The sequence below is a fragment of the Eptesicus fuscus genome, chromosome 13 (assembly GCF_027574615.1).
Source record: "Eptesicus fuscus isolate TK198812 chromosome 13, DD_ASM_mEF_20220401, whole genome shotgun sequence".
Taxonomy (NCBI): Eukaryota; Metazoa; Chordata; class Mammalia; order Chiroptera; family Vespertilionidae; genus Eptesicus; species Eptesicus fuscus.
Genome location: NC_072485.1, coordinates 80,302,641 through 80,323,597, shown reverse-complemented (window position 1 = coordinate 80,323,597; position 20,957 = coordinate 80,302,641). Strand labels below are relative to the sequence as shown.

The following is a 20,957-nucleotide window of genomic DNA, read 5'->3' as shown; positions in this document are numbered from 1 at the left end:
TTTCCTGCCAGCGCCTCCCAGCGCTCGGCCCCTCCTGGAAGGCCAGTTCCCACGCCTGCCCCTCACCTTCCCCCCCCCCCCCACCCCCCACCCCCCGCCCCAGTCCCCACCTCCACCCTCTGGCGTTTCCCTGCTCCCCTGCCTCTTCCTCAGCAGGCTCAGCCTCCCTCTCCCACTCTCCTCCCTCCTCTTCCCTTCCGGGTGCCCTCTTCTCTTCTCGCACCCAGAGCCCCCCCCCAGACAGGGGCTGAGGGCCCTGAGGGCCGGACAGTGGAGGTAAGGGGGGACCAAAGTGGGGGGAGGCCTGGGTGTGTCCTGGTACCAAGTGTCCAGCCAGAGGGATGGAGGGAGAGGTCCTCTGAGGGCAGCAGAGCCGGAGGCTCCAATGACTCCCGGGCGGGTAGGGGCTGGAGGAGGGCTGTCAGGCCAGGTTATTGATCCGAGGTCCCCGGTTCTGCCCGCAGTGACCACAGCCCTCCAGGAGCCGCCTGCCCGGCCTCCCCACGCGGGCAGTGGCCCTGGCCGGGCCCCTGGGCACGCCATGCGCAGCACCACACTCCTGGCTCTGCTGGCGCTGGTCCTGCTCTACCTGGTGTTGGGCGCCCTGGTCTTCCGGGCCCTGGAGCAGCCCCGGGAGCAGCAGGCCCAGAGGGAGCTGGGGGAGGCCCGAGAGAGGTTCCTGCGGACCCACCCGTGTGTGAGCGACGGGGACCTGGGGCTCCTCATCAAGGTGCGTGGGTGGCGAGAACCCCTTCAGCAGTCACCGGCCCCCGGCACCAGCTGCACGCCTGTGGGGCCGTGTGCTCGCGTGCTGCTCCCAGACTGGCCCCCCTGAGGGCTGGGTGCAACTGGGGTGCCGGGCAGAGGCTGGGGGCACGTCTCAGTTTTCCATGTGATGTGTGTGGGGCGCGTGCTCTCCTCGCTGTGCCTGGCGTTGGACTGTGCCCTGGACCGTCTCCTTCAGTGTGGAGGGGGGAAGGAAGGAAGGAAGGAAGGAAGGAAGGAAGGAAGGAAGGAAGGAAGGAAGGAAGGAAGGGAGAAATGAGCAAATGGCTGTAGCAATGAGAGGCTACATGGTCACAGGTCTCACTCACTGGGTTAGGGCAGTGGTTGGCAAACTGCGGCTCTCGAGCCACATGCGGCTCTTTGGCCCCTTGAGTGTGGCTCTTCCACAAAATACCACGGCCTGGGCGAGTCTATTTTGAAGAAGTGGTGTTAGAAGAAGTTTAAGTTTAAAAAATTTGGCTCTCCAAAGAAATGTCAATCGTTGTACTGTTGGTATTTGGCTCTGTTGGCTAATGAGTTTGCCGACCACTGGGTTAGGGTTACCAGATAGAAGTCAGGGCACCCAGCTAAATGTGAATTCCAGCTAAACAAGGAACAGTTTTTAAATATGACTGTGTCCCTGGCAGTGTTTTTATTTGCTAAATCTGGCAACCCCACACTGGCGCCCATACTTCCTCGGGGCCACAGACACCTTAGGGAAGCCCAGGGACACCGGGAGCGCCCGCCCCCAGAAAAGCGCACCTGCAAACACGCGCAGGTGGTTCGGAGGCTTCCGGCTCACCTCCGCCTGTGCGTGTGCGTCGTGAATGCGGTTAACGCCCCTTTACCAGGACGCGTGCTTATGCTGGAGGTTGGAGGGGAGGCAGCCAGGGACCCCGCCAGGGACTAAAGTGTGGGCTTGTCTTCTGGGAAACGGTCAGGCCACACCTCTAAGGCTGTCTCGGACTTCTGAGTCACTAGCATATTAAACGTCTAAGGTTTAGCTTTGATAAATGCGTGTTTATTACTTTAGGACAGATCACTCCTCTTCCCTGTCTGTTCTCTGGGAGGGAGGCGCCCTCAGCGAGGAGGCCTCTGTGCTCCTGCGGATTCCCACTGTGGCGGGACCAGAGCAGAGACGAGGATGGGGCGGGTCCAGGCAGCCTGACCTTGTCTCTGATGCATCTAGAAGAGAGAGAGAGAGAGAGAGAGAGAGAGAGAGAGAGAGAGACTCAGAGAGGCCTGGGCAGGAGGGAGAGTGTCTGACCAGACCACAGGGCAGAGGGAGGGAGGGAACCTGACCTATTTTATCTTCACAACGGAGTTACTTTTTTCCCGAATAAAAAAGAAGCAAAGGAAGGGCAGAAACTAGAAGGATGGGCAACAGCTGCTCTATTTCTTTTCCACAATTAGCCACACAGCAGTCTGTCCTGCTGTGAGCTGTGCTGTGCTGGACACCATAGAGTCAGCAGGGAAATGGACGTTGGGGCGGGACAGATGCAAGCTGTGTCCTAGAGCAGTGGTCGGCAAACTACGGCTCGCGAGCCACATGCGGCTCTTTGGCCCCTTGAGTGTGGCTCTTCCACAAAATGCCACGGCCTGGGCGAGTCTATGTTGAAGAAGTGGCGTTAGAAGAAGTTTAAGTTTAAAAAATGTGGCTCTCAAAAGAAATTTCAATCGTTGTCCTGTTGACATTTGGCTCTGTTGACTAATGAGTTTGCCGACCACTGTCCTAGAGGATGTCACATCTGGGCAAGGGGACAGCTCCGTGGACAGATCGCTACAGAATTCGGTGGGAAAGGCACTTTCCTCACTTCCTTCTTTGTTAACCGCCTGTTGTTGGCTGGGCCCTGGGCTGGGTGCTGGGGGCAAGGAGGGAGGTGCCAGGGGCCTTTGGGAAGAGCTGGTGACTGAGGCGGACGAGATGGGTGGAATTTAGAGACGTGCGGTTGGGTTGCAAGGGACTACAGGCAGAGGCGCAGCGCGGGCAAAGGCGTGGAGGCTGGGATGAAGGGAGAAATGGATAAATGGCTGTAGAACTCAGATTTAGCAGATGCCTAGTCATTTGAAACAAAAATTAGGACACACAGGATGACAAAGGATTTTTTTCCCCCTTAAGTAGTGAATTTACCAGAAAAAGTGTTGCAAAATAAATATTAAATCACTTTAAATCATATATTTCACTTCTTGGCTTTATTAAAAAATTATTATTACAGGAAATGAGATCATCTCAGAAATTTGGGGTTAAGGTCACCTAACTTGGGTTCCCAGATGGGAGACTCTGGAGGGGAGACTGGGCAGGGGAGGTTGGAAGGAACCAGGTTGAAAAGCAGCATGAAGCCTGGGCTGGGGTTGGGGGGCTCCGTTCTGCAGACAGCGGGGAGCTGCGGAGGATCTGGGCCCTGGTTCAGGACAGTTGATTTGGAAAGGGGCTTGCTAGTGAGGACAGGAAGAGAGAGAGGTGGTTTGTGATCTCGCTCTCCCTCCCTGCCTTTGTGTCTTGGCTCTGTGCGCCGTGGGGAAGGGCCCCATTGCACCCCCTCCTCATTGTGACCCGACCTCTGTCTCTTAGGGCAGGCACTCTCAAAACACAGACCCTGCCCTGCCTGGCAACAGGGGCAGACACATGGCCACTGCATTAATTTAATCGTATTTGCTGAGCACCTCAGGACTTCAGCAGGCGGGCAGGGGTTTGTGTGTCCACAAATCTACAGAAATGGGATGAAAATGTTGATGGTACATGCACCTGCCTGGAGGGAGGGTCCCTAACTTTCATCACATGTTCTAAGGCAGGGGACTCAGATGCAGCTTCGGTGGGGCAATGGGAGTGGTGGGTCTGGGGAAACCTGGAAGCCCTAGGCATGGCCACTGCGTGGGGACACACAGCGCTTACTTTGCTGTGAGGGCTCTCACTCCTCACAAGTTGATACGGTAGGTGCTGTTAGCATCACCCCCGGCTGGTAGATGTGGAAACAAAGGCCCGGAGATTTCGCCATGTTCACGTAGCACCAAGATTTGAAACCAGACAGTCTGGCCCCAGAGTCTGTGCTCTTGACCTCTGTAAAATGGAAAATCTGTTGTGTGAAATTAGGGGGCAGATAAATGTTTCTAAAACAACGTGGAGGTCAGACAACATTGGGGCGCCCCAATTTGCAATGTGTGTTCAAAGGGACTGCCTTCAGGAAGGCCAGAGGGAAGCGGGGAGCTGGGAGGGGCAGGGAGGGGAACACTCTAGAGGCTGGAGGGCCAGGGGATGGCTGGGACCGGAGGGAAGGACTAAGGCTCCTCCTCTGTGCCTTGTCCTGCAGGAGGTGGCTGATGCCCTGGGAGGGGGTGCAAACCCTGACATCAACTCAACCAGTCACAGCAACTACTCGGCCTGGGACCTGGGCAGCGCCTTCTTTTTCTCAGGCACCATCATCACCACCATCGGTGGGGGCAGGGACTGGGCATGTGGAGGGGGGCAAGGAGCGGCTGGGCTTTCTCCAGCGGGGAGGTGCAGGGGGAGGTGCAGGGGGGTGCCAGGTAGCCCCTCGATCTCCTGCTCGGCCCCTCCGCCCAGGCTATGGCAATGTAGCCCTGCGCACAGATGCCGGCCGCATCTTCTGCATCGTCTATGCTCTGGTGGGGATCCCGCTGTTCGGGTTCCTGCTGGCGGGGGTCGGGGACCGGCTGGGCTCCGCCCTGCGCCACGGCATCGGTCACATTGAAGCCATCTTCCTGGTGAGCTGCTCCACCCATTGTGTTGGGCTCAGGATACCTTTTCTGCGTCCCCTCCCAGGCCCGGAGAGCGCTCCCGGAGGCAGGGGGGCGGGGGTGAGGGCGGAGGACGGGGACTCCGGGGTCCTGCCCGAGGCCCTCCCTGCAGAGGTGGCACGTGCCCAAGGAGCTGGTGCGGGTCCTGTCGGCGGTGCTCTTCCTGCTGCTCGGCTGCCTGCTCTTCGTGGTCGCCCCCATGTTCGCCTTCTGCTACACCGAGGGCTGGAGCGAGCTGGAAGCCATCTTCTTCGTGGTGGTGACGCTCACCACGGTGGGGTTCGGGGACTACGTGGCCGGTGAGGCCACCTTCTTGTGCTGTGCTGTCCTGCCCGCTTCGTTCCTACCCAGGGCCTCTGCACGCTCCCTTCTCCCTCCCAACTCCACGGCGTTTGTGCCCTCAGACGGACGACTCCAACCCGTGTCCGCGCACGGAATGCACCCTCACCTTGTTGCACGGATGCAACACCCCGTGCACACTTTCCTTCTTGCATGCCTGCGCCTCCATGCATGTTCACACACATGTTAAGGTGCACCCCTCACACATGCTCCCACTCTTGCACGTGAGCACTCCCACTCACATGCTCTTACCTTGCACCCCTTCGGGCCATGCACGCTCACGTTGCATGCGTTCACACACCGCACAAGCCCGCTGTCCGGGGAGAGCGATCCTCTCCGTGAGCTGGGGAGAGGGGCGGCGAAGCCGTGGCTTCCCGCTCAAAGCCGGCCCCACACCCACTTCTCTCTGCCCTCCCCCTGGCGTCCCAGGCGCCAACCCCCATCACACCCACGCAGCCTATCAGCCGCTGGTGTGGTTCTGGATCCTGCTGGGCCTGGCCTACTTCGCCTCGGTGCTCACCACCATCGGGAACTGGCTGCGGGTGGTGTTCCGCCACACGCGGGCCGAGGTAGGCGCCCTGGGTGGCCGCGCCTGCGCCCTGACGCCCGCGCTGCACCCCAGCAGCTGTTTGGCGGGGCGCCTCCCGTCCAGGGGGTGGGCTCCTCCAGGCAGGGACCGAGTGCGCCCCCATCTGCACCAGCGGGGACAGGGCTGCAGGCGACTCCATCTGTTCGTGGGGACAGGGCGGCCGGGTTTACCCACGTAATGAGGCAGCGCGTTCAGGTGCATTTCAGACAAGCAGCCAATAGCGTGTAGTGGAAGGTGTCTCCCCAGTGCCCGGACGCACTTACACGGCAGTTTTACTGCTTGTTTGTCTGAAATTCAGACTTCATACGACCTGTGTTCTGTCGCCCCACTCGTCGATACGGGCCGAGGAGCTCGGAGGTCTCTGGGGGCCAGGAGGGAGAGCTGGGATACCCCGGGGTTTCTAGAAAAGCCCGGATCAGGGGGCGCTTCGGTGCCATGAAGGAGGGGAGACGGTGCGGCGGGGGGCGGGCTGAGGCCGGAGGGCCCGCGAAGAGACGAGCGACGCCTGGCTGGCGAAGGGCAGGCTCCCGGGGTGCCGGGGGGTGGAGGACCCCGGGTTGAGGACTGCGTCCCCCCTCCCCCCGCCCCGCAGATGGGCGGCTTCACGGCCCAGGCCGCCAGCTGGACCGGCACAGTGACGGCGCGGGTGACCCAGCGAGGCGGGCCCGCCGCCCCGCCGCCGCCGGAGAAGGAGCGGCCGCTCTCGCCCCCGCCGCCTGCGCCCCCGGAGAAGGCCGAGCCGCCCGCCCCGCCCTCCCCGCCCTCCCCGCCCACAGCCTCCGCGCCCTCGGCCTCGGCGCTGGATTACCCCAGCGAGAACCTGGCCTTCATCGACGAGTCCTCGGACACGCAGAGCGAGCGCGGCTGCGTGGTGCCCCGCGCGCCCCGGGGTCGCCGCCGCGCCCCGCACCCCGCCAGGAAGCCCGCGCGGCCCCGCGGCCCCGGGCGCCTCCGGGACAAGGACCGGCCCGTGTAGGGCAGGACCGCGGCCCGGCTCGCAGCGGCTTCGTCCCGGCTCTGCCCCCGCATGCTTTGCTTGGTTGGCCAAAGAGCCCTGTGCGACCGGCCTGCAGCCCGGGGGCCGGCCAGGTGGACGCCTGGCACCCCGGCTCCTGGCCCCTCCTCGCTCATCTCCAGCCCCCAAGGGTCCCCGCCCCTGTCCCGGCCGGCCCCGGCCCCGGCCCCCGGCCCCGGCCCCCACCCCCCACGGCTGAGCCTCCGAGCCTCAGGGCATCAATAAAGGAGAAAGTCTACCGCTGCGCGCGTGCGCGCTCCGAGGGCGCGAGTGGGGGCGCGAGTGCTGGCGTCGGGGCGCTCCCTGCGAGTCAGGCTTCCGTGACTCTCCCTGCGCCCACGTCGGGTCGGGCCGGGCACGGCACCCTCGGCGGTGATCGGCCCGCGTCGCTGCGTGGAGGCCGGCGCGCGGGGAGCAGGGGCGGCGGCGGAGTCCGCCTGTTGGGCTGTGCGTCTCCAGCGCCGGCCTTGGGGGGGCGGGGCGGGGAGGAATAGGGTGTCCGGAGTGGAGGGCGGCAGCCTGGCCACTTCCTGCCCGAGACCCTCATCGCCCTTCCAGAACGGGACCCGCCCCTCCCCCTTCCCGGAGCGCGACCCCGCCCTGCCACCCGCGAGGCCTGTGGCGACTGGGTCCGTTGGGGCAGAACCATGGAGGAAAAGCCTTTCAAAGTAAGAACTCGTCCTGGGCCCTCTCCCTGTCAGCCCCCGGCTCATTCACCGCGGGCCCTGCTGTCCTCACGGCCGCCACCCCAGCTCCCAACAGTCCCCGCGTGGCCGCCCCCCAACTCCCCGCGACCCTGGGCTTTCCTTGTTTTTTTTCTTTCTTCCTTTTTAATTGATTTTTTTGGGGTGATATTGGTTAATGAAAGTATATAGTTTCAGGTGTACAATTCTATAATACATCATCAGTATGCCTGAAACCGACATACTTTTATTAAGTCTCCTTCCATCACCATTTGTCCCTCCTATACCCTCTCCAACCCCCCGCTGGTAATCACCAGACTGTTGTGTCTATGAGTTTTGTTGTTGTTGATTTTGCTTAATCCTTCACCTTTTCCACCCAGCCCTGAACTCTCTCCCCCAGCTGTCAGTCTGTTCTCTAAGAATGTTTCTATTTTGTTTGTTAGTTTATTTTGTTTATTAGATCCCACATATGAGTGAAATCATATGGTGCTTGTCTTTCTCTGACTGGCTTATTTCACTTAGCATAATGCTCTCCAGGTCCATCCATGCTGTCGCTAAGGGTAAGATGCCCCCTTTTTAACGGCCAAGTAGTATTCCATTGTGTACATGTACCACAGCTTTTTTTTTTTTTTATCCCCTCATACGTGCTGCTTCCAAATCTTGGCTATTGTAAATAACGCTGCAGTGAACATAGGGGTGCATATATTCTTTCAAGAATTAGTGTCTTGGGTTTATTTGGATATAATCCAAGAAGTGGAATTGCTGGGCCATCAGGTAGTTCCATTTCTCATTTTTTGAGGGAATTCCAGAATGCTTTCCACGGTGGCTGCACCAGTCTGCCTTCCCCCCAACAGTGCAGAGGGTTCCCTCTTCCCCACGCCCTCGCCAGTTGTCTGTTGATGTATTGATGATAGCCATGCTGACAGGTGTGCGGGGCTTTCCTTGTTGTATGTGGCCCACAGGCGACGGCCAAGTCTCTGAGCCCCCATGACTTAGTCAGGTCCAGCTCCAAGAGCGACATCCGGAACCTGTGGACCAAGGCCACGCTGTCGCAGCCCAAGCTGAACTTGCAGCTGACCAACGTTTACGAGGACTCGGACCAGGAGGACAGCGGCGGGAGCAGGAGGGCCGGCCAGTGGTACAAGCAGAAGACCGACGACTCCGAGAGCGGCTGGGAGCGCTGGAGTGAGAGGAACACGGAAGGCGGCATCTGGCAGGAGGAACTCGGTGGCCACTCCTCGGAGCTGGAGCAGAGCCCCAGGGGCTCCCAGAGAAACGATGTAGAAGGGGTCGTGGATTTCGGGAGCAAGATGGGTCAGTGTGGCTTCCTCCGGCTGCGGGTGCCCCCAGGGCAGGGGGCTGGCTGGCCAGGGCCTCCATGTCTGTTGGTGTACAGCGCTGGGAAGCTGCAGGATCCAAGTTTCTAGGGTGAGCCTGCGCTAATCGGCCACGCTTAACAAACCAGACATTCTTGGAGCGCCCCCTACTGGGCAGGCACCAGGCAAGATCCTGTGCCAGGCCACACCAGGTCCCCAGAGGCACGCAGGAAAAGGCTCAGAGGCCGCGTCATTAGGACCGTGCTTTTAAAGGAATCACCAGGAGAGTTGAGAGGAAGGAGTTAATTTCTTGTCGGTGGGTTTTCGAGGGTTGAGAAGGTGCTTGTCTGTCATTTATTTAGTCATTGGTGACGATTTAAAAAAATATATATTTTATTTTTTTTTTCTTTTTTTAAAGAGAGGAAGGGAGAGAGAGAGTCAGAAACATCGATGAGAGAGAAACATCCATCAGCTGCCTCCTGCACACCCCCTACTGGGGATGTGCCTGCAATCAAGGTACATGCCCTTGACCGGAATCGAACCTGGGACCCTTGAATCCGAAGGCCCATGCTCTATCCACTGAGCCAAGGGACAGAGAATTAGAAACATTGATGAGAGAGAAACATCGATCAGCTGCCTCCTGCACACCCTCAACTGGGGATGTGCCCACAACCAAGACCCGAATCGAACCTGGGACCCTTCAGTCCGCAGGCCGATGCTCTATCCACTGAGCCAAACCAGTCAGGGCATGACAGCTAATTATTGAGCTCTTGCGGTGTGCCAGGCACTGGGCTTCGCTTGTATGATCACCTTTAAACTTCATCACCTCCATAAGGGGTTATTCTTTTTATTTTCCTTCTTTTTAAAATATGTTTTTATTGATTTCAGAGAGAAGGAGGGAGAGGGAGAGTGGGATGGAAACATCAATGATGATTGGCTGCCTCCTGCATGCCCCCTCCTGGGGATCGAGCCCACAACCCGGTCATGTGGTGGTTCATGGGTCGACACTCAACCACTGAGCCACAATGGCCAGGCTATTTTTTTAAATTATTCATTTGAAAAAAAAAATTGATTTGAGAGAGAGAGAGAGAGAGAGAGAGAGAGAGAGAGAGAGAGAGAAACACTGACTTGTTTCATTGGTTGATTCTTGTATGTGCCCTGACCAGGGATTGAACCCTCAACCTTGGTGTATTGGGATGATGCGCTAACCAACTGAGCTACCCAGCCAGGGCCAGGGGTTATTCTTATTACCCCATTTTACAGATGAAGACCCTGAAGGTCAAAGTTTCAGTCACTGGCTCTAAGTGTCACACAGTGGGGCCGTCAGAACTAGAACCTTGGTGGGAGAGATGATAAAGCCCAGGGCTGGAAACCACTGTCCCCATGCTGTTTCCTGCTAAGGCGGCACCTGGAGCTGTTCTCTGAAGGCCACTGTCCCTGCCGGATGCCAGCCCACACATCTCCTCTGTTCCAGAAAGACCCGGCAGCCTGCCGATGACCGATGTCTCTTTTCTCTTCTCCCAGACTTGGCTTCCTCGGTGTCATCACTCAACATCTTGAAGCACACACACCACCGAGCCTACTGGGTGGAGCAGCAGAACAGGGTTAGGGCACCCAGGGAGACTGGGGATTTTAGTGGGGTGGGGAATGGGGGGTTTAGGGAGGAAGGGGGTGGGTGGTCTGTAGGGTGGAGGGGCAGGCAGGTTGGTTGGGCGTCTTGGGCTGCAGGCAGCAGGTGGGGCATTTCAGCTGTGGGCAGAGCTGGGGTCCCTTGGACATTGAGCCTCTTGCTGCCTCTTCAGCTGCCACTGCCCCTGGTGGAACTCATGGAGAATGAAGCTCTGGAAATCCTCACCAAAGCTCTCCAGAGTGAGTCCCCCCGCCCCAAGCTCCCATGAGACCGTAGGGGATTTTGCAGGGTTTGAGTCCCTGGCCGTGGGATTTCGGGATGTGACTGCCTTGTCAGACTCTCTTACCACTCACAAATATCCTAAGAGCCCCACAGAAAGTAAAAAGTTGGGGGACAGGGCAAGGGAGACCAATGGGGAAACCATGGGGCAAATGTGAGGGGCTGGGCTCCAGTGTAAGCGCAGCCCCCCTCTAGCTGGCGGCTTTCCTAAGACGATTTCTCCATCTGCCCGGGGGGATGACAGTCTCTGGTGGCCTTGGCCCTTCCGGGGTCAATGTGAAGAGCCTTTGACAGCAGGTCATTTGGGTAAACCTTCACTGGTTTGCCCTGTCTGTGACATGAGGGGTAGGGACTGGCTAATGGCTAATGCTGGGTGCTCCAGAAGGTGTCCAAAAAGCTACCGCTGCCCAAGATCAGGCCCGCACCATTTTCTTTAATCTTCTCTCATTCATCCTCCACCGCCATATCCAGTCCTGCTCCGCACCCCCCATCCATTTGGAGCACAGGACTTGAAACAAAACCGGCAGGGCCCAGCACCTTGGAGGTGCAAAGTTCCCTTAGAGCTCCTGTCAGCCAAGTTACCGTCCTTCCTCCAGTCACACATGTGGCACCTGCTGCCGGGGAGGTAAGGCCCCTGCTCATTGCCCTGAGTGGAGCTCCCTCCTCCAGGCTACCGGTCGGCGATCGGCAGGGATCACTTCCTGACCAGGCAGCTGCAGCGATATATCGAGGGTCTCAAGAAGCGGCGGAACAGGAGGCAACACGTCTCCGCGCACTGAGAGCACCGCCTCCGGCTCGAGTGACTGCCCAACTCCAGCCCGGTCCGTGTCCCGCGCGGAGACCCAAACCCGACCCTATCCATATGGAATTTGAACCCTAGAGAAATAAAAGTCTGTGCAAGGTCTGCGAGTCAGTGCGTGGCTGTCTGCGTGAGGCGGACGCACGTGGCCCCGCCTTTCCCCATGACCTTCACTCGGTCACCGCAGTGACCTTGAGCGTTCTCTGTTGGGGCCATATCAGCTCCGCCTTCCCGGGACTCGAAATCCAGGACTTCTTGCATGTTGTAGATCTGCTCCTCCCATCCCGGACTCCGCAGGTTTGAGGGGATATTGGGCCTTTGGTCCAAGGGCCCCGACGGTGTTATCTGGGGGGGAAAGGGAAAAAGGGAAAGTGGGCAGCACTTGCCTTCCAGGGCATGCTAGGCTCCGCCCCTCATGCATATGCAGATGTCGCTTCTCCGCTGGTCAGGCCTCTCATTTACATGTGCCTGTGGTCTCACGGGGCGCCCTCGCCCACTCCCCTCGCGCACAGCGCGCCCCGCCTCCTCCGTTTCGTGAAGGCGTTCTTGGCCCCACCCCCATCCGAGCCACTACGCGTCTCCCCTGGTCACGCCCCCCTCGGAGGCCCGTACGCGAGTGCGCCGCCGTGGCTTGCGGCGACGGGGCGGGACCTCCGCGAAAGCCCGCCCGCTGGCTCCGCCGGCACTTCCCGACTCGTCCCGGCACCGAGGCGCTGCCTGCTCCACTTGTCTGATTAGCATAGGGCGCCAGGCCCCGCCCCCTGCTTTGCATGCGCACGGCCGGCCCCGCCCCCGCTGTCAGCTGGAGGAAGCGGAGTAGGAAGCGGCCGCGATGTCCTTTTGTGTCCTACAAGCCGCCGGCGGCGCCGCCGAGTGAGGGGACGCGGCGCGGCGGGGCGGCGCGGCCCGAGGAGGCGGCGGAGGAGGGGCCGCCAGCGGCCCCCGGCTTACCCCGGCGCTCCGGTCCGCTCGGCCCCCATGCCTGCCCGCCCGCCCTGCCGGAGCCCCAGGTCCGGGGGCGGAGGGGACTGCCGCTGGGGAGGTGGGCGGGAGGGGGCGGGGGCCATGTGCGAGCGCGGCAGGCGATTTCATAGGGAGGCGGGCGGGGGGCGGGCTCCAGGCGGGGTCCGGCCCGGGTCTCGGTCGGGACCCGGTGGAGACCCAGACGCGGCCAGGGTCCGGGCGGGACCTGCCGTCCAGGCTCAGTGTGCCGGCCTGGGGCAGGGGCCGGCTTCGGCTCCGGCTCCAAGCCCTAAGCCAGGGTCGGGCTTGGGCCTCGGCTCCCGTCCGAGGGCAGGGTTCAACGCGTCCCCGGGAGCTTGCCGAAGTCCCCGGGGCGGGCCGGGGTGGAAGATGGGGAGGGCTCCCTGTCGGGGAAGGGGCTTTGAAGACCACGTGGGGGCGCTCGTAGGGGCCTTGGGCCACCCTCCTCTCTGGGTCAAAGGTCATCGCACCGGCTGGGGAGAACTTCCTCCTCCTTGGCACTGCCCATTTACTTCCTGATAACCTGATAGAGGTCCCCCGCGGGCGGAGGGGGAGGGGAACGCTGCAACTTTAGGCAACTTCCCATAGGTGTGCACGGGTCGGGGGGGCGGGGCGCCTCGGAGGAGGAGGACTCTGCGGCAGCCGGAGTGAACGAGTGAACGTGCTGGCGGGTGGGGTGTGGGGGGATGTGCAAGGAGGTGGAGCCGCGCCGGTTGGTGTGCCTTGGAGTGGGCTTGTTGGGGCAGGAGGGGGCAGTGTGTCAGGTGTGAAAGGTCTGAATGTTTCCACGAGGGTCTATGCCTGTTAGTGTGGGGCAAGGTGAGCGTGGGAGTGAGCGTGTAAGAGTGAGTGTGTGATTATGAGTCTCGAGTGCGGTTTTGTTGATGAGCTATGCACTTGGGAGGAGTGAGTGAGCATGAATGAGAACTGGGCTCGGGAAAGGCCATGTTGAATGAGCATGTGAGGACACCTGACAACCCAGGTGAGTGGGAGTGTGTGAGGGTGAGACACACGCGTGTGAGCACATCCAACTGCCCTTGGGCTTGTGTACCTCTCTCTGTGCTCCTGAATGGGGGATACACCGGTGAGAGGGAGATCGAGGTCCCTGTCTGGAGAAAATTGAGAGGGTATCCCATTTCTAGTTGAGGATTCCAGATGGAGTTGAAGGTCGCCTGGGGCCAAGGTTACCCTGCTCCCTGGCCTGGGTAGGAGTAGGGGGTTTCTAAGTCTCTTGCAGGTTCCTAAATGGGACCGACTTGCTGTCAGTTACTGGCCCTGGAGGCTCTGGAGACTCTATTCCCATGGCAACAAGGGGGGGGGCGCTTTTCCTGGGCAGCCCTTCCTTGGACTCTGTACCTCCTCCTTCCCCCTCACTGATACTGGAAGCCTGGCCCCAGGCCTGGGGTTGGGCAACCAGGGTGGCAGGGTGTCTCTCCATCCCCCATCCAGCACCTCCCTGTGACCTGACAGGCTTCTCCCCACAGGTGACCAGCGCCATGTCCAGCCAGGTGGTGGGCATTGAGCCTCTCTACATCAAGGCAGAACCGGCCAGCCCAGACAGCCCAAAGGGTTCCTCGGAGACTGAGACCGAGCCCCCTGTAGCCCTGGCCCCTGGCCCAGCTCCCACGCGCCACCTTCCAGGCCACAAGGAAGAGGAGGATGGGGAGGGGGCTGGGCCTGGTGAGCAGGGTGGCGGGAAGCTGGTGCTCAGCTCCCTGCCTAAACGCCTGTGCCTGGTCTGTGGAGACGTGGCCTCGGGCTACCACTATGGTGTGGCGTCCTGTGAGGCCTGCAAAGCTTTCTTCAAGAGGACCATCCAGGGTGAGCCCCTATCCCCACTTCTGTGCCCTTTGCCCGCTGGGCCTGGCACTACCCAATTGGTGCACTGCTGAGTGGCACTAGACCCCCAGACGACCACTGGGGGTGGGCAGCCTGGTCCTCCCACCCCTCTTACCTCCGAGGAATGCTCTTCCCCTTAAAAGTCAAACAGAGCCACCAGGATGTGTGGATAGATTGGATGTGGGATGTGGGCGAGGACTCAGGATGTCTCCTACGCTTCGTTTCTGGGTGTGACAGGCCCAGCACCGTCCACAGTGGCTCTGAACAACTCGAGACAGCCTCTGCCTGCTCCTAAACTTGGTTCTTGCTTCTGGCAGCTACTGGCTTCTCACTAGCATAGACACCCCCACTCCCTCCCCCAAAACAGGTTTTTATAGCTGAGAGGGGCTACATCCTATTTCAGAACCTAACTTTAAAAGGACTATTAGGCACCCTGCTGATCGTACTCAGGGATTTCTCTCATTCAGGAAAGCATATTCAAATATGAGTGAGCAAGGTGGTGGTGTAATGAGCAGTACTTGGGATGTGCCTGTTCCTTATACTTTCATGTAAACCTCTGGTTGCTTTGGGGCTGTAACATGTATAATTTTTGAGAACATTTCTTGAGTACGTTCATGACCTGTTACCCCCACAGCAACCTGCAAGGTGCCAGCAATATTATAACTGAGGCCCAGTGAGGTTTTTAGAACTTTGTCCAAGTCCTAAAGGTAGAAAATGGCAGAACTAGGATTTGAACTTGGGTCAATTCAGGTCCAGAGTCGAGCTCTTAAATGCCAGACTGCTGCCTCTGCTTATTTCTAATAACTGAACTTTGGACAGGTGCCTCACGAATGATTGTGACATACAAGCCATTTTGACTTTGCCGTTGCCAACACCCACGGGTGTAAAACCTCTGTGCTCCCTCTGTCTCTGAAGCCCAGGAGCCAACAGGTTCAGATCCAGGTGTCTCCTGCCCACCCTGGGACCCTTCATTCTCTGCTGATTCAGTTGACAAACATTGATTGAGCACTAGCCATAAATAATCACCTATTGATATTTAGGTGTTAGGAATCATGTTAAATGAGGTACTTCAGTTACCCCCTTCTCACAACTCACCTTTATAAGAAGTACTGTTTCTGTCACCCCAGTTTTACAAATGAGAAAACTGAGGGTTCGGGGGCTTGTGGGACTTGTTCAAGGTCACACAGCTGGTGTGTGGAAGTGTCAGGAAAGGCCCCAGGCAGCTGCCAGAGCCTCGACAGACCTGTGCTTTGCTGCCCTGGTCACTGTTCCAGACACGGGGACAGGCCGGACGGCGGGCCCTCAAACACTTTACCTTCTAGCGGAGGGGAGAGAAAACAGGGCATTGCACACAGTTCAGCTGTGTGAGTGCTGGAGCGTGAGGAGCAGGGCGAGTACCAAGGAACCTGGCTGGGTCCGGAGCTCTGGAGGGCCTCCCTGAGGGGGTGTCTTGAGCTGAGAGTGGAAGCGTGGTAGGGTGTAGGAGAAACACGCGAAGGGCATGTTGGCTGGTGTGTCATTCAGCCCCTGAAGTAGTCCTGCGAGGCTGGGAGGGCTGCTGTCATGCACCAGCTATGAGCGCCCACGAAGTGCCCGGCCTTTCCTCTCATGGGGACAGCCCTGGCCTCCTGGAGCTCACACTGAAGTCAGGAGACGGATGATAAAGAAGATAGATGTGCACCCAGGTGGCATATTTGATGGTGCTGAGAGCCGATGAGAAACTCCCAGCAGCGGCCAGCACCGGAGATGTCCACAGAGGGGGCATGTGGCATCCTCATCACCCCTCCCCTCGCAGGGTGGCCAGGGAAGGCCTCCGCGAGGTGACCACAGGGGAGCCTGCAGGAGAAAGGGAGCTGTGGGCCCTGAGTGAGGGGCCTGGAGCCACAACAGAGTACACGGAGGAAGAGGTCAGAGGGGTGAGGAGCCGGGGTGCAGGCCTCAGGCCGCAGGGTTCACTGGGCTTTTACTCTGAGAAGGGAAATCACTGGAGGGTTTGAGCTGGGGCGGGACAGGACCTAACTTAGGTTTAATCACATGCCTCAGGCAAGGGCAGAGCAGGAGGCCATGTCGGGCGGTAAAGCCCACCAGGATCAGCTGAAGGGTTGGATTTGGGGCGGGAGACGGAATGAGATGTCGCCTAGGTGTCTGCGTGAGCAGCTGGCGGATGGAGTTGCAGGTTTCGGAGGGGTCCATCACGGGCTCCCTTTCGGACAGGTTAGGTTTGTGCGGCCTTCTAGACAGACGTGCGAGATGTCGAGGAGGCAGTGGGATGTGAGTCTAGTGTAGGCAGGTCCAGGCAGGAGATACAAACTTGAAAGCCTATGACTTAGGGACCGTCAGCATGGGAATGAGTCAGTGGAGACGGGGTCAGAGGGCAGGCCTGGGTTCTTCAATGGCAGGAGCACAGGGGATGCACAGAGCCCACAATGGCCAGTGAGGTGGCCTGGAAACCAGGAGGGTGTCCTAAAAGCAAAAGAGAAAAAGTGTCTCAGAGTTCCTAGGAGTGGGTGTTAGACACCCCTTTAGGCCCTGGAAGGTGAAGGTGAGAATTGCCCATTAGAGGTAGCAATGGAGAGGCCATTGTAAGCCTTGAAGAGAGCAGACGAGGGCAGGAGACCGAGATGTGGCTTGACAAGACGCAGCCTGACTCCCCTGGTCCCAGCCCTTTTGCCCAGACGGGGGCCCCCAGCCCAGCAGCCATTCTCCTCACCGCCCCGGGCTTCCCTGCCCCACTCACGGCACTCCTGCTCTCCCCAGACCTGTGCTTGCCCGGGGAGTCAGGGCTCTCCTGTCTGCTGGGCCTCCTCCAGGCCCTGGGAGGCCGCCACTGGAGCCCTGCCTCTTCCTGGCAGGGAGCATCGAGTACAGCTGTCCGGCTTCCAATGAGTGTGAGATCACCAAGCGGAGACGCAAGGCCTGCCAGGCCTGTCGCTTCACCAAGTGCCTGCGGGTGGGCATGCTCAAAGAAGGTGAGTGCTGGGCAGGAGCCTTGGCAAAGGTTGGGGGAGCTGGGCGCATGGGGCTGGAGGGGGCAAAGCCTGAGACGTGGTGGTGGAATGGATTGGGCAGGAGGGCTCTGTAGAGCAAGCCACCCCCAGCCTCTAGGACACAGCCCTGTCCTACAATTCAAGGGGTACGTCTGGACCGTGTCCGGGGTGGGCGACAGAAGTACAAGCGGCGACCAGAGGTGGATCCACTGCCCTTCCCGGGACCCTTCCCTGCCGGACCCCTGGCAGTAGCTGGAGGCCCTCGGAAGACAGGTGAGTCTGTGGGTCCTTGGAGCTCTAGGGTCGGGATTGTGCTAGGACGCAAGAGGCCTACCTGGTGTCATTCACTGAGGAGAGGAGTTATTTTGGGCACTGGGACCCCACTTTTCTCCTCATCTATTCACTTACCCGTTTTCCCCAAAAGCACTTTTGAAAAGACCTTTTTCTGTCAGTCCTGAGCAGTACAGCTGGGAACAGGGAAAGGTTCCCTAACACCCAGAACCTGTTCACAACAGACTGACTTCCCCTGGGAGTCAGGCAGAGCCCTCCCCTGGGAGTCAGGCAGAGCCCTTCCTGGAGGAAGGTGTCTGAGCCTGCTGACCAGTGGCTGTGGAGGGAAGCCACGGGGGGACTGACTCTGGGAGATGTTTGACTCCAAAGGGCCTGCAAGGTGATGAATTCGAGTGCCTCTTCCAACTGTCACTGCAGCCCCAGTGAACGCACTGGTGTCCCACCTGCTGGTGGTAGAGCCTGAGAAGCTGTATGCCATGCCCGACCCAGCGGGCCCTGATGGACACCTCCCAGCCGTAGCTACCCTCTGTGACCTCTTTGACCGAGAGATTGTGGTCACCATCAGCTGGGCCAAGAGCATCCCAGGTAAAGGGCCAGGTGATGCGGGCTCCCCTGGGTGGCCAGGCCAGGCCTGGCTCTGGTGCCTGCTCAGCCCGGTGCACTCCCCATGGTCCTCCAGGGTTCTCGTCACTGTCACTGTCGGACCAGATGTCAGTACTGCAGAGCGTATGGATGGAGGTGCTGGTGCTGGGTGTGGCCCAGCGCTCACTGCCGCTGCAGGATGAGCTGGCCTTCGCTGAGGACCTGGTCCTGGATGAAGAGGGGGCACGAGCAGCTGGCCTGGGGGAACTCGGGGCTGCCCTGCTGCAGCTAGTGCGGCGACTGCAGGCCCTGCGGCTGGAGCGGGAGGAGTATGTCCTGCTGAAGGCCCTGGCCCTTGCCAACTCAGGTGAGCCTGGGTAGGTGCTGACGAGTCTCCAGAAGGCCCTCCATAGCTCTCATGGTGGCGCAGTCCATTTTGCAGACAAGGAAATAGGCACAGGAAAGAACAGCGACTTGCTGCAAGCTGCAAAGCAAGGCAAGCGCAGGCCCAGGAACTGCACCTAGGACTTTGAACCCTAGTGCCATACTTACTGGAAAGGTGAACCACTTAGTGGGAGGGGAGGTAGGGAGGACAAGAGGGCACCCTAGTTGAGAAAAGGTGGGCCCTGGCTCACGGGCACAAGCAGTGAGAGTTGCCTCAGTCAGACAATCCACAAATCTGTGTCCGGCTCCTGTGTAGGCTCCATCCCTCAGTGCCCAAGCAGATGCGGGCTCTCTCCTTCCTGGAGATGGTCCATGTCAACAGCTCTCTCCCCACTCCTTGCAGACTCTGTGCACATTGAAGATGCTGAGGCTGTGGAGCAGCTGCGAGAAGCTCTCCATGAGGCCCTGCTGGAGTATGAAGCAGGCCGGGCGGGCCCCGGAGGGGGTGCTGAGAGGCGGCGGGCAGGCAGGCTGCTGCTTACACTACCACTCCTTCGCCAGACAGCGGGCAAAGTGCTGGCCCATTTCTATGGGGTGAAGCTGGAGGGCAAAGTGCCCATGCACAAGTTGTTCTTGGAGATGCTTGAGGCTATGATGGACTGAGGCAAGGGGTGGGCATGGGTGGGGGTGCTGGCAGGACCCGCCCAGCATGGGGTCAGCCCCAAGGGGGCAGAGCTGGGGTCGGCAGTGCCACAGCCTGCTGGCAGGGCCAAGGCAATACCATCAGTCCCTGGGAGCAGGCCCTACGCCCTCCCCTCCCCCTTCTCCGGGGGTGTAGACGCTGGGAACGTGTGTGCCCAGGCTCTGGGCACAGTGCTGCCCCTTGCAAGCCATAACGTGCCCCCAGAGTGTAGGGGGTGCTGTGGAAGCCATAGGGGGCTGCAGGGGATGTGTAGGGGAGGGGGGCAGAAGCCTGATCTCAGGGAGGGAAGGGAGTGGAGGCCAGTCTCCCAGTGGGTGATGCTTTTGCTGCTGCTTAATCCGACCCCCTCTCCAGAGCAGAGGGAAATTCGGAGAGCAAAGGCCCCTGCCCCCTTGGCTCCTCATTTGCATTGGGCATTCTGCCCCCCGACCCCTTAAAGCAATAACTCCAAGCAGGCTCCAGCCCCTGGACCCCTGGGGTGGCCAGGGTCCCCCATCAGCTCCCACCCAGGCTCCTCAGGGGGTAGGGAGAGCACTGCCTCTATGCCCTGCAGAGCAATAACACTATATTTATTTTTGGGTTTGGCCAGGGAGGCGCAGGGACATGGGGCAAGCCAGGGCCCAGAGCCCTTGGCTGTACAGAGACTCTATTTTAATGTATATTTGTTGCAAAGAGAAACCGCTTTTGGTTTTGAACCTTTAATGAGAAAAACATATATATCGAGCTCAAGAACACTGTGTGGCGTGTCACTGGGTCAAGAGCTGGGAATACACGTGACAAAACTAACCAACAGGATATACATAAAAACACACATGGTCACAGTATGAAAAACGAATGCCTGGCACGATTAAGTCTCGGTTTCCTCCTCATTCAGCAGCATGTTGGGGATTCCGCGGGTGATGGGGAACACACGTCCGGACTCTGGGCACTGCAGGGTGCCCTCCACCACCTCCACCTGCGGGGAAGGGGGGAAGAGCTGAGCACTGGCAGCCTCCGGGTGTGGCTGTGTAGCCAGGAAGCAAGTGACAGCCCAGTCTCACCTCCAGCAGCACGTGGTGCATCTTCCTCAGAAACGTCTCATCTTGCTCATACCCCTGAATCGGCCCTTTGGGCACCTCGACCAGACGCAACTGTGGGCAAGAGACCTAAATTATCCCTGGGCACCCGCAACCCTGGCCAGGAGCAAGGGGCTGGGTGCGCGCGGGCAGGGGGAGGGTCCTCACGTGATCGGCCGCCTCCAACAGCGCCGCCCACTCCACTTTGGGTATCATACGCGCCACGAAGTCCGGGTTGAACTCCACCGGGATGACGCGGACCTCGGTAGCCTGCAGGGCGGAGGGGTTTGGTTGGGCAGGGATCGGAGCCTGGCTCCCCTATCCCTCCCGGGACACGGGCGCCCGAGCGTCCCCCGTGCGGTACCTCAAGACGCAGCGGGAATCCACGGGGTCCCACCCCTCGCACGTGCGAGCTCAGCAAATTGTGGGTAAGCAGCTTCATGTCGCCGCCACACTCTTTCCCCGGCCGGAACCGGAAGGAGACAGGCGCTCCGCTGCGTCACTTCCGGGGCCGCCCCGCTCTCTAGCCTATTGCAGGGCCGGGAGGAGCGGAAGCGGCCGAAGTTGCTGGAACTTCTGGTGCTCGCGGGAGCGCAGGTCCTGCCAAGGCTTCCTCGCGTCACGCGTGGCCGCCGGAAGCATCCCGGCGGAGGGTGTCTCGGGGCAGGCCCGGTGGTTGTGCCTGAGCCAGACCTCCACTCGCTGCAGATCCTGCGCAGCGCAGGTTGTACGTAGGGAAGTCGCGGGGCCGGGGCCTTCGTCGATGCGAAATAAGCGTGTTTTACTCCACGCAGGCGCCCGGAACCGTCGGCTCCTGCCCCTCGCTTTCGGTTAAGGAACGGTCACCCTGCCCCAATCCGTTAATTAGGCGCGTCAAAACCACGTCGCCCCTCCTTGTAAGCAAATAAGCCGCCGGCTGCCGAAGGCCCCGCCCACAGGCCACGCCCCCTATGCAAATAAG

The 20,957-nt window shown here is 59.8% G+C and overlaps 4 protein-coding genes across 6 annotated transcripts; 3 read left to right on the top strand and 1 right to left on the bottom strand.

Annotated features, from left to right (window-relative positions):
- Positions 1–526: 526 nt before the first annotated feature.
- On the top strand, positions 527–6,463 carry KCNK4 (potassium two pore domain channel subfamily K member 4). Its single transcript, XM_028135921.2, has 6 exons — positions 527–730; positions 4,074–4,197; positions 4,328–4,488; positions 4,634–4,820; positions 5,290–5,429; positions 6,042–6,463. Exons 1-6 carry the CDS (start codon positions 542–544, stop codon positions 6,423–6,425), a joined length of 1,185 nt encoding a protein of 394 aa, XP_027991722.2. The 5' UTR covers positions 527–541; the 3' UTR covers positions 6,426–6,463.
- A 534-nt stretch (positions 6,464–6,997) lies between these two features.
- Positions 6,998–11,281, top strand: CATSPERZ (catsper channel auxiliary subunit zeta). 2 transcript variants are annotated; one of them, XM_054725845.1, is made up of 6 exons: positions 6,998–7,132; positions 7,670–7,707; positions 8,110–8,461; positions 9,988–10,067; positions 10,266–10,332; positions 11,042–11,281. In XM_054725845.1, exons 2-6 carry the CDS (start codon positions 7,693–7,695, stop codon positions 11,149–11,151), a joined length of 624 nt encoding a protein of 207 aa, XP_054581820.1. In that variant the 5' UTR covers positions 6,998–7,132; positions 7,670–7,692; the 3' UTR covers positions 11,152–11,281. The 2 variants fall into 2 exon arrangements, with proteins under 2 accessions (XP_054581820.1, XP_027991750.2); XM_028135949.2 differs by lacking the exon at positions 7,670–7,707 and having other exon boundaries at positions 7,001–7,132.
- A 163-nt stretch (positions 11,282–11,444) lies between these two features.
- ESRRA (estrogen related receptor alpha) lies at positions 11,445–19,562 on the top strand. 2 transcript variants are annotated; one of them, XM_008159068.3, is made up of 7 exons: positions 11,445–11,468; positions 13,640–13,976; positions 16,847–16,963; positions 17,126–17,254; positions 17,690–17,857; positions 17,952–18,221; positions 18,642–19,562. In XM_008159068.3, exons 2-7 carry the CDS (start codon positions 13,652–13,654, stop codon positions 18,899–18,901), a joined length of 1,269 nt encoding a protein of 422 aa, XP_008157290.1. In that variant the 5' UTR covers positions 11,445–11,468; positions 13,640–13,651; the 3' UTR covers positions 18,902–19,562. The 2 variants fall into 2 exon arrangements, with proteins under 2 accessions (XP_008157290.1, XP_008157291.1); XM_008159069.3 differs by lacking the exon at positions 11,445–11,468 and adding an exon at positions 11,985–12,181.
- A 61-nt stretch (positions 19,563–19,623) lies between these two features.
- On the bottom strand, positions 19,624–20,847 carry TRMT112 (tRNA methyltransferase activator subunit 11-2). The gene is made up of 4 exons (XM_008159070.3): positions 20,361–20,847; positions 20,165–20,266; positions 19,982–20,071; positions 19,624–19,896 (listed from the first exon to the last, which is right to left on the bottom strand). The coding sequence occupies exons 1-4, from the start codon at positions 20,436–20,438 to the stop codon at positions 19,789–19,791; spliced, it is 378 nt and encodes a 125-aa protein (XP_008157292.1). The 5' UTR covers positions 20,439–20,847; the 3' UTR covers positions 19,624–19,788.
- Between the last annotated feature and the right edge of the window lie 110 nt (positions 20,848–20,957).

What these genes read in the sequence shown, in the direction of transcription:
- TRMT112 (XM_008159070.3), bottom strand. Translation starts at nt 20,438, where the DNA reads ATGAAGCTGCTTACCCACAATTTGCTGAGCTCGCACGTGCGAGGGGTG. An exon ending in TGTTGGAGGCGGCCGATCAC is followed by an intron (nt 20,072 to 20,164) that starts GTGAGGACCCTC and finishes TCTTGCCCACAG; the next exon opens with TTGCGTCTGGTCGAGGTGCC. An exon ending in TGCACCACGTGCTGCTGGAG is followed by an intron (nt 19,897 to 19,981) that starts GTGAGACTGGGC and finishes CCTTCCCCGCAG; the next exon opens with GTGGAGGTGGTGGAGGGCAC.
- CATSPERZ (XM_028135949.2), top strand. Translation starts at nt 7,112, where the DNA reads ATGGAGGAAAAGCCTTTCAAA. An exon ending in GGATTTCGGGAGCAAGATGG is followed by an intron (nt 8,462 to 9,987) that starts GTCAGTGTGGCT and finishes CTCTTCTCCCAG; the next exon opens with ACTTGGCTTCCTCGGTGTCA. An exon ending in GGGTGGAGCAGCAGAACAGG is followed by an intron (nt 10,068 to 10,265) that starts GTTAGGGCACCC and finishes CTGCCTCTTCAG; the next exon opens with CTGCCACTGCCCCTGGTGGA.
- ESRRA (XM_008159068.3), top strand. Translation starts at nt 13,652, where the DNA reads ATGTCCAGCCAGGTGGTGGGCATTGAGCCTCTCTACATCAAGGCAGAA. An exon ending in GGTGGGCATGCTCAAAGAAG is followed by an intron (nt 16,964 to 17,125) that starts GTGAGTGCTGGG and finishes CTACAATTCAAG; the next exon opens with GGGTACGTCTGGACCGTGTC. An exon ending in CTGGGCCAAGAGCATCCCAG is followed by an intron (nt 17,858 to 17,951) that starts GTAAAGGGCCAG and finishes ATGGTCCTCCAG; the next exon opens with GGTTCTCGTCACTGTCACTG.
- KCNK4 (XM_028135921.2), top strand. Translation starts at nt 542, where the DNA reads ATGCGCAGCACCACACTCCTGGCTCTGCTGGCGCTGGTCCTGCTCTAC. An exon ending in ACCTGGGGCTCCTCATCAAG is followed by an intron (nt 731 to 4,073) that starts GTGCGTGGGTGG and finishes CTTGTCCTGCAG; the next exon opens with GAGGTGGCTGATGCCCTGGG. An exon ending in TCCGCCACACGCGGGCCGAG is followed by an intron (nt 5,430 to 6,041) that starts GTAGGCGCCCTG and finishes CCCGCCCCGCAG; the next exon opens with ATGGGCGGCTTCACGGCCCA.